This window comes from Dipteris shenzhenensis, chromosome 28 (assembly GCF_047967505.1).
Source record: "Dipteris shenzhenensis isolate YYH24624 ecotype China chromosome 28, Dip_SZ_1.0, whole genome shotgun sequence".
NCBI classification, from domain to species: Eukaryota; Viridiplantae; Streptophyta; class Polypodiopsida; order Gleicheniales; family Dipteridaceae; genus Dipteris; species Dipteris shenzhenensis.
Window position 1 is genome coordinate 5,878,013 of NC_141623.1, and position 9,521 is coordinate 5,887,533.

Here is a 9,521-nt window from a genome sequence, read left to right on the forward strand (position 1 = left end):
TACAAGTGGTGATGCTGGCCACCATCTCTCAGACACTATCCTCTGGTGAGAACACCGATCGTGAACATGTGGGTGGTGCTGAGTCAAAGGCCTCTATCTTGGAGACCTGTTGGCCATGGAACCTGCTGGGTCAATGGAAAAGGCATGCCCGCCATCTGTGAACCATGCTACCATCCCCCAAGTGAAGTCCCTTTGCATCCGCTGTGTACTTGCCACAATCCGAAATGTTGCAAGCCAGATTCTCTGCGCAGCCCTGCAGTACTCCCTCTGCACAACAAAGGCATCTGCCATCAACTCGCATCTGTTCTAGCCAAGGACCAATGGGTAGCCCTCCATGAGCCATGAACCAGAAGAAATAGGAGATCTTCCATGGCCTCAGGTTGGTCCAAAGGCAAGGCAAAACCATGAGATAACCTCCTTGGGGACATCGTGCTCGACCTAGTGGCGCTCCCTTGACAAGGTCCAAGTTGCAGCCTCTAACTGTATCCGACGGCCAATGCGACCTCTTGAGACAAATTTCCATGTATGAAGCCTACAAATTCCAATTCTTTAAAATTTTCAAAGTAATTTCCCACTAAGGGAGTAGATTTCTTCGATCTTGAAAAATCCCAAGACTCTGTGCTTGAATTTATTCATGTGGTTTCTAGCATTGCAGCAACTCCTATCAAACCATGCCTTCCTTCTCATCTTCTCTATTATCATGGCAACTTTCATTTAATTTTTCCCAATGTTATTAGCCTTTTTTGACATTCCATTGTTGTCCATTCTTTTTTGAATGGCTATTGTCATGATGCTCAAAATTGCAACTACTACTAGACCATAAGTTAATTGGAATGGTAAAGAATGGTAAATGCATAGTGTTGATTTATGACTTTAACAGCTACTAAAGCCCACAACACTGCATGAAGCTTATGTTCCCAATGCATTTGGCTAGCTTCCACAATATTGGATATGCCATTATATAAAATCTTAATGGCAATTTCAACTTAAGTCTCAATCCTTTCCAAAACTGCATAAGATAAGGATCAAGTCTAATAGGGGCCTTTGAAGTTGTTTGTAGTCTTTAGTCAAAAGTTTAAACTTTCTAGAGAATCAATATGTCCTATCCATAAACCTTTTGGCGTAACACCTTGTATTCCCTGCCATTATATAAAATCTTAATGGCGACTTCAACTTAAGTCTCAATCCTTTCCAGAACTGCACAAGATGAGGATCAAGTCTAATAGGGGCCTTTGAAGTTGTTTGTAGTCTTTAGTCAAAAGTTTAAACTTTCTAGAGAATCAATATGTCCTATCCATAAACCTTTTGGCTTAACACTCTGTATTCCCCTTTGCAAGTGGATAGTGATAAATTTCCTTAGACTATTGAACTTAGCACGTGCATGCACTTTAGCTCAACTTCTCCCTATCGCTTTTCCCCTCAAAGGACCATGATGAGAGGATACATATATTTGATAAGGCATTCCTCTTCCTTATGTCTCTCTTTCTAGCTCATTGTGCTTTTGCAACTCCATGAGTAAGAGTGGAAAAAACTTGACGGTTTCAAACCCAAAGTGGAAAAAACTAGCAAGGTTTTAGACCAACATGCAAAGTCTACTAACCAAACTCACAAATCTTTGATGCAATTTCATATGGAACATTGTTTCCTCTAGAATCCTGAGTAGTTCCTCAACTAACTCAAATCCCTTGGAAGGGTAGTATCTAGCATTGATACTTTTCCATGTTGATGGTTGAGTTAGCCCTAGTATCTCAATGTGGGTGGAAGTCCCCAATGGCACTATCATTGAGCTGCAGGCCCAAAGTTGATGTAGCTATTACTAAAAAGGAAAAAGGACTCGAGTTAAATTATGTAGTATTGAAATCAATGTAAGTTGAAACCAAAAATCACGATAGCTACTTCTTAAAAACATCCTTTCAAAATTACTATTGAGGCATATTTGAAGTAATCTTGGATTCTTTTTTGGCTATTTGAACAATGTGTCTAAGTCTAGCTTACTAATCTCTTATAGTCATACCACTTGAACTACGTTGCTCAATCCTCACCCCCACTTGAGCCGCCCACTCGAGTACACAATTGTGGATTTTGTTAAAGGAGCTGCCCACCTGAGTACACGTTGTGAAGATTGTTAAGGATTAAGGATTTCGTTTAGAAATTCAATCAATAATATATCGCAATAGTCTCTTACTCTTATAGGCAATTCTTCTAAATTCAAGTCTATCACAATTTTCGAATAAATTCATGTCGTGCATCTGGTTGCTAGCCCATATTATTTTACTTTTGTACCTTTCATCCATGCTCTTCCCAATATTGGATTTAGAGTCATGTGAAAATGCACTTTCCAACATGTCTAATAATGGTAGCCATCTTGAAGAATGTATTTGTTTGGCTACACTAGACTATCGCTAAATTGTCCAGCAAACTACCCATCAATTGCTGTATAAGTTAAATAAGATGCGTTAAGACTGTTTTCAATCTAGCACTACATAGTGTAGGTGGGATGTGCATCACCTAGCATTGCATGGTGCCATGTGGGATGTGAACCAGTTGTGACCCATTATCAGCATAAGCTTTTCACATGTTGGAGCCCAAAAGGCTTTTGTCATGCTGCCAAACTCCCAATCCAAGATAAGAAATTTGGAACCCAATATAGCCCACACAATGGGGACCTACCATATCCATCTCTCTTGAGAACTCATAGAGCCTTGTGCGAGTGTTATGTGAGATCAAGTGAATTTTAACTTTTGATAGAGAGAGACCAACAGAAAAACAAGAAAATGAGAAATCAACTGCAATCCTGATTAACACATTAGAAAATAAGAAACTATTAGAAAAGTAATTATCAAGCAAGCAAGATGAGAGAAGCTGTGACAGCAAAATAGAAAATCCAATGCTCATAATTTTTAGTCTGAATCTAAAAGCCTACAGATTATCACTCGATTAACTTCCCCTCTTTTATAAGCTGATTTGTTCAGCTCTGTACTTCCAGCTTTGTCAAAATTTGTGCATGCTGATACGATTCTCTTCAGAGCTTAGAAATGAGTATTGGAACTGTTACATAATGACATGTGAAGTAATCTCTTTGCATGTTTAGATCATCAGATCTGGAATTCCATGATTAACAGTGCAAAAAAGTTCGATATGAGGAGTCAAACTCTAATACCACCAACACCATACATAAAGAAGTGAGAATATGATGCTATATTGAAACAGTAATCCTTTCTGACAATATGCATCTGGATTACCTGACCATGTACAACACCCATAAAGGCACCCAGACATAGAAAGATACAGTGGGAAGCTATTCCTTCCCTAGCGAAAAATCATGGTATGTGTGATTGGTAAAAAAGCAAACCACATTGAAGCATTGATTGACAAAGGATGATAGCACAGTTTCTCTGCTCACTTTCCAAACCATCGAGTTTCCTGGCGAAGCCCAGGGGCAGGGCAGATTAGATGCAAGATGCAGGAAAGAAACTTCTGCTTTCAAGGCAACTATTCCTGTGATACACATTCATAGAGCCGTTGTTTAAGGCTTGAAATGATTTTGTGAAAATCAAAATCCTTCATAATGCAACTGCTGCATTCATAAGCTCCACCCACAGAAAAGCTTGCTCCAATTGCTTCCTCTAAATCACAACAACCAAATTGCTTTCTCAGAAAAAGGTTCTGCTAGCTCATATATGTACCCAACATCACTTAGCTACGCTAAGTTAATCAATAACCTGCTCCATGGTATGCTGCAGGGCTATAACAGCATGTGTCCGTGCCTCCTGCTGCTGTATAGAACTAGCTCCCCACACTGTTGTGACACATGCTTGTTCCTCCTCCTGCAAATTGAAACAGCCAGGACGTTAAAAAGACTTTTAAAGAGGAATGGATGTCAAATGGAACATGGGACATACCACGATAAAATGTTACAAAGACAGACAAGACCTTATTGGCCTCAAGAACAAGAATGCTCAGTAAATAAATTGTGAATAGTCACAGAAATTGGTGTAGTTTTTTTGAAGAATCAATTCAGAGTACACCATTTTAAAACAACAAGAACTCTTCTCCTTTCTAGCCATTTGGGGAGGTTTGGGGTCCTTGGGTATTATTTTTGAAATTGTTCAAGTTTGGCCCTTGGATGGGGGTGGAGATGGATCCATTGGCTCAGCGAGTCCAAAATGGTTGGTGGCCAGCTCAAACTGCCAAAATCTGGCAGAAAGGAGGGGTAATAATGAAGGAGAGGACGCCTATTCTTGTTGACCATTAAATCTTGGACATATCCACAACAGAGATGGGAAGGCTGAGATTGAGGCGCGTAATGGAGGATGGAGATTGAAGATCAAGGTCAAGGGCTGGGATTGAGTCGCATTTTGGGCTGAGATTGAAGCACTTTCCCCCTTGACCTCCTCTCTCCTTGATGGATGGTTGAGATTAAGGTGCCTTTGATCTCCTCCCTTCGATCTGCTTCTCGATGGATGGCTGAGATTACCGAAAGTGGCCATGGGTTTCCACGTTCCCCAAGAGCTACCTAGTGTTGAGAACATAGTGCTCTCACGAGCTACCAAATTCTGCAAGGCTGCCCGAGCAATTCATGCCAGATGTTAAACGTGTTGCCATTGCAATGCACCCTGCCAGTGTCACCACTGTGGGCTAGCACTTGTTCTCTACTTATGGCATAAATTTTGCCACGAGGCAATATTCCCATGAGCAGAATATGTGCTCTAGGGCAATTAAAGAGCCTAAAAGGGGACACCCACCATCAGGTGTCACATGGGTATAGCTTGAGCAACATGCAGTGGCCTATCCAGTTGTGGAGTCTCCTATTTTCTTAGAGACAGGGATATTGGAGAGACTTCCTATTAAAACTTCATATACAGTAGGTTTTTTGGCTGCTTTTTTCTATCAACATGGTAACTAGAAGGGCCTTAGCCCCACCACTCCACATATTCTCTTATGCATATGTTAGGCAAATTGCAAGTGAACCCACCATTGACGAGGGTGAGGCATAATGCCTCTACAGTTCTCTCTCAGATTTGCAAATAGAGATATATTATAGCGGATGACTTTGCCTACAATGAGAGAATTTGGACTAGTGCATGTGACGACGTGCCCTGTGATGTTGTGGACAAAATAAGAGCAACTTATCAGCAAATAAAAGCTGAAGCATAGAAATATGAGAGATCATTTTACTGGTGTACGTTATTGTTTCAGATCTAAATGCAAATCTACAAGGACTGTTTGGAAAAAAAAAGGATAATACAAACCAATTGTGCATATCTGAACGCTAACCTCTAAGGCCTGCAAACTGGACTGCAGTTGACGCTGTAGAGTCTTCAAGTGCATCGACCTTCCCTTGTGATCAGCTGCATGGTGAGCCTGACCAGGTACCATTGGAAACAATGAATGCAATGATCTTATTTGAAAATAAATGAATACAAAGCCCAGGTGTATTCCAATCATAAGCATCAGTAATGTTTAAAGGACAAAGGACCTTCATCATGCATGCATAGACTACATGCCTAAGACACCCCATGAGAATCATCAGAACGCAAACATAGGTGCAGGCACAGACCAACACTCTGTTTTCTACCATCCAAAGGTACATGGTCGTCCCAGAGAGCACATCTAATTAGATGAAGCCTTACAATCTCCTCCATTCTAGTCAGACGCATTTCACAGCTTGAGCGTAGTTCCTAACAGAAAGTTTTTTATTTCTAAGGAAGAAAGACTCCATTCAGTCAGAACTAGAATCTGAATGTTATGCACCAAATGAATAGATAGACAGGTTCACTTCACCATGATATGTAGCTGCTGAGTCATCAATGATACGTCTGCACAACAAACTTCTGCTGCTCTTGCAGCACATTCACTCATACAGTCCAGCCTTGTTAAAAACTGTTGAAGCAATGCATTGCTGGTCTTAACCAGGGTCTTAAGCTCAGCCGTACCCTGAGAAGAATGCATAACAGGATCTTTCTCTCTTAAACCTGAAAGGAGGAGAAATGGTTGGGCAGTCTACGATCATTGAAAGATATGGAACTTGTTATGTGGCCAAACTTAAGAGTGGATAAGCAAAACAGAAACATCTGGTGAAAAAACCACCATTACATGAAAGAAAGATTATTACCATAAATTGCTTGTAATTTCGCTTCTTCAAAGGCTTTGTGGAGTTGGTCCCGAACACTGCAAACCCCCTTTCAGAGTTCATGAAGTATGTAAACACAGTTTATTTTGACAGAGCACCAATGCATTAAACCTTATATACCCAATGGTTTTTGATATGTTGTCGGAAGCTGGTCCCAGGACCTCATTAGACTGCAATCTTGAATAGATATTCATTACAACGTGTTTAAATCTCAGCGTTAAATACCATGGCAGAGACTGGCATGCACTGCGAGTCAAACCAAGAGCAATGCTCAGCCTGGCAAGGCAATAACTGCTGCCAGTTAAAAGAGATTTCCAAAAATTTTAACAACTTTTTCAAGTAAAGCATTGCAAACACAACATCATATCAGTATTTAGTTGTGAAAAGTAGGAAGAATGGACTTCCAGATACCGAAAGGGAAGCTTCCCTACCAAATACCCCACTGGACACCATTTGCACAATCTAGAAAGAATAAAGCATGTCATACCAAGTATTCTCCCTGGCAGAAACTATGGCAACATGATTTGATTTTCTACAAAGCTTGCATCCCTGATCTTGTTTCCACGTGGAGATCGTTAAAACCTGATCAAATAATTCATCCTTCAACCAATTGATAAGCACTTCAATGTCGCCAGCTAAACTGCTTAAGGAAGGCAAACAAAGCCATGCAGACCTGTTGAGAGTTTAAAACATAGGGGTTGGAATCATCAAAGGAAAGCACCAGCTCACTGCAAGAGGAAAGATGTGATCATCAGATAAATTTCCACTTCCAAAATAGCCAAACAAAACAAATCGCTTAAGCGCACGCCGCAACCTATACACTCTCCTTACAATAGAAGCAAGCTAGAATAATAAAAGGAAAACGAAAAATAAATAACACTAGGTTGCGGTAGGCAACCTTTCCGTCATGGCTCTAACTCCAAATTGGACCTAGATCCTCACTATTATCCAATTGGAGTTTCAATAGCAAGGTCGTGAGCTTTGTCCAACAATTACTCAATCAAGTGATGGCAAGAAAGAAAACATGCAATTATCTCCCTCCTTATATAATAGATTTGCAGGAAGAATGAATAAAAAAGTATGCTTTTGGGTCAAATTTGAAAGGAGTGTTTTAGTCCTTTAGATCAATCTAAAATCAAGGGCCTAAAATTGTACACATGGCTTAAGGAGAGCTCACAGAAGGTTGCTTTTCTAGAAAGCATGTTTCAAACCCTTGGATCTTCATAAAGATCAACGCTTATAATCATGACACACAGCTTAACTAGGGCTTAGAAAAGGAAAACTTCCTTCTAGGCTGCCTACCGTAAATATTGAAATATGTCCATCTACCTGAAATGTATGTGCACTTTGTGTTAAGGTTAAAGTTTTTATGCCCTCACCATCAAAAGAGTTGTGCTATGGACGCCTTAGAATAATAAAAGGAAAATGAAAAATAGATGAATACGTCCATCTATCTAAGATGTGCACCCTTGTGTTCAGTTAAAGTTTCTAGGCCATCACCATAAAAAGAGTTTTGCTATGGACGCCTTAGAATAATAAAAGGAAAATGAAAAATAGATATTTGAATACGTCCATCTATCTAAGATGTGCACCCTTGTGTTACAGTTAAAGTTTCTAGGCCATCACCATAAAAAGAGTTTTGCTACGGACGCCTTGGAGCATTTTGCAAATATAAACTGATAAAGAGCTCTCCTATTAATAATTTAGAGACTTCGCGATTTTTGCATTGAAAAGACTTATGATGTCATCCAAAGAGTTCATTCCATTTTCGTCTGGATTAAAGAGAGTAGAATATTTCAAACAATAACCACAAAAAGTAAGGCAATCAAAAAAGGTTTAACCCGCTGCAACATAGCCCAAACATCTCTGACAAAAGTTGCTTGAATTTTATCATGAATGGTGATCGTTTGCACAATTCAACTGACATCAGAAAAGAATAGATTTGTATCGTCTACAATGCAAGGCAGACACTGCTATACAGCTCATATCTTATGCAGTGCACGTTCAATGAAGCAACAGGACTGAAGAAGTGCCTGTGGCCTCATAGGCCTGCATGATAAAAGAATGTGTGCAAGGGCTTGGCATATCAACGGAATCCACGCATGCAACCTGAAACAATGCTCAGAAGAGTCCCTACAGACATGGACAAGAAATCAGCAACCGGTGCATGGTCAGTTCGTCATCTTTGCAGTTGGCCATTGCCACTATTGTCCTCTACTTAATATAAGGAATGCTTTTCTTGGAAAAACAGTGGGACAAGTAAGATGTCTACTTAAGACCACTCAGTGCCATATAGTATCTCCATGACAAGATCTTAACCCTGGTCGTTAGGAACAGTACTTTCCTTTGACTTGCAAGTGGCCTTGCCACATTAATAAGGCCATTTGTGGAGAGACATGAGAGTTTTACATCATGTGTACTTCCAGCAACCAATGCTAATACTTAGTTGAACCCATAGTCCAAAAAGGCAGTGCTCCACGGGCTGTGTCCAAAGAAGGGATTAGTCTAAGGACTTAGCTGTACCAGGAATTTAGAGAGATGAGATATCCGAAGAACGACTTGGCAAGGCGAGTAGCGGAGTTTAGGAGGGATGCAGGCATTCAAAGACGTAAATCAAACCATGTGTAGTGTAGTGAGCTAGTGTAAAGTTGTGCACTTAGTGGTTTAAAAAATGTACCTGTTACACACAGAAACCTTTCGAGTGACACCAACCTTCAAAACCTACATGATCAAAATAATACATCAGTAGGAGAGGCAATCTCTACTCCGGGGATGAAAGCTTTAGAGTGAACACAACTTACCAACTGTGCAGGATCGGACAGGGGAGGCTGCACAGAGAAGAAGAGGTGAGTTGCATGGTCTGAAAGGGGACCAAGGTGTTCATCCTCTTCCTGTTCTTTGTGAGAATAGCCATCTGGCTGCTTGGCTACAGTGTGAAAGGACGTGAATCCCTGAAAGATCCAGTTGAGGTGGAGGCACATGGTAAGGTTCCCTTCTGAGCAGGAAGAGCAGCGAAGGTCAGGAGTGTGCTGGCAGCCTTGCCATGGAACAAGCCATGGCTGGGAATTGAGCCACTGGAATCGATCCATAACATTTGCAAGTTTTTGAGTTTGGCTTTTGCACTACGTTGGACGTGGAGCACGTATGTCCTCTAAGTTACTCAAGGGAACAAAGGGAACTTGGAAGAAGGGAGTTTGGAAAAGACTTCAAACAAAATTAAGAGTGAATGAGAAAGATTTTAAAGTATTTATCTTAGTAAGCAAAGCTAGGCTTTTGTTTTCACCAGTACCCTCTCTAAAGACCACTATTAGAGGTGCGAACCAACGGAGCTTCTCTTAGTTTTGAAGCAACTAGATTCAACTGTTGATTTCCAATGTGATAAAAGATA

The 9,521-nt window shown here is 40.6% G+C and overlaps 1 protein-coding gene across 1 annotated transcript; it reads right to left on the bottom strand.

Annotated features, from left to right (window-relative positions):
- Nucleotides 1-3,019: 3,019 nt before the first annotated feature.
- Nucleotides 3,020-9,306, bottom strand: LOC147883092 (uncharacterized). Its single transcript, XM_087399245.1, has 10 exons — nt 8,935-9,306; nt 8,811-8,854; nt 6,807-6,861; nt 6,621-6,715; nt 6,254-6,379; nt 6,116-6,171; nt 5,785-5,975; nt 5,278-5,364; nt 3,723-3,827; nt 3,020-3,626 (listed from the first exon to the last, which is right to left on the bottom strand). Exons 1-10 carry the CDS (start codon nt 9,220-9,222, stop codon nt 3,564-3,566), a joined length of 1,110 nt encoding a protein of 369 aa, XP_087255371.1. The 5' UTR covers nt 9,223-9,306; the 3' UTR covers nt 3,020-3,563.
- Nucleotides 9,307-9,521: the final 215 nt, after the last annotated feature.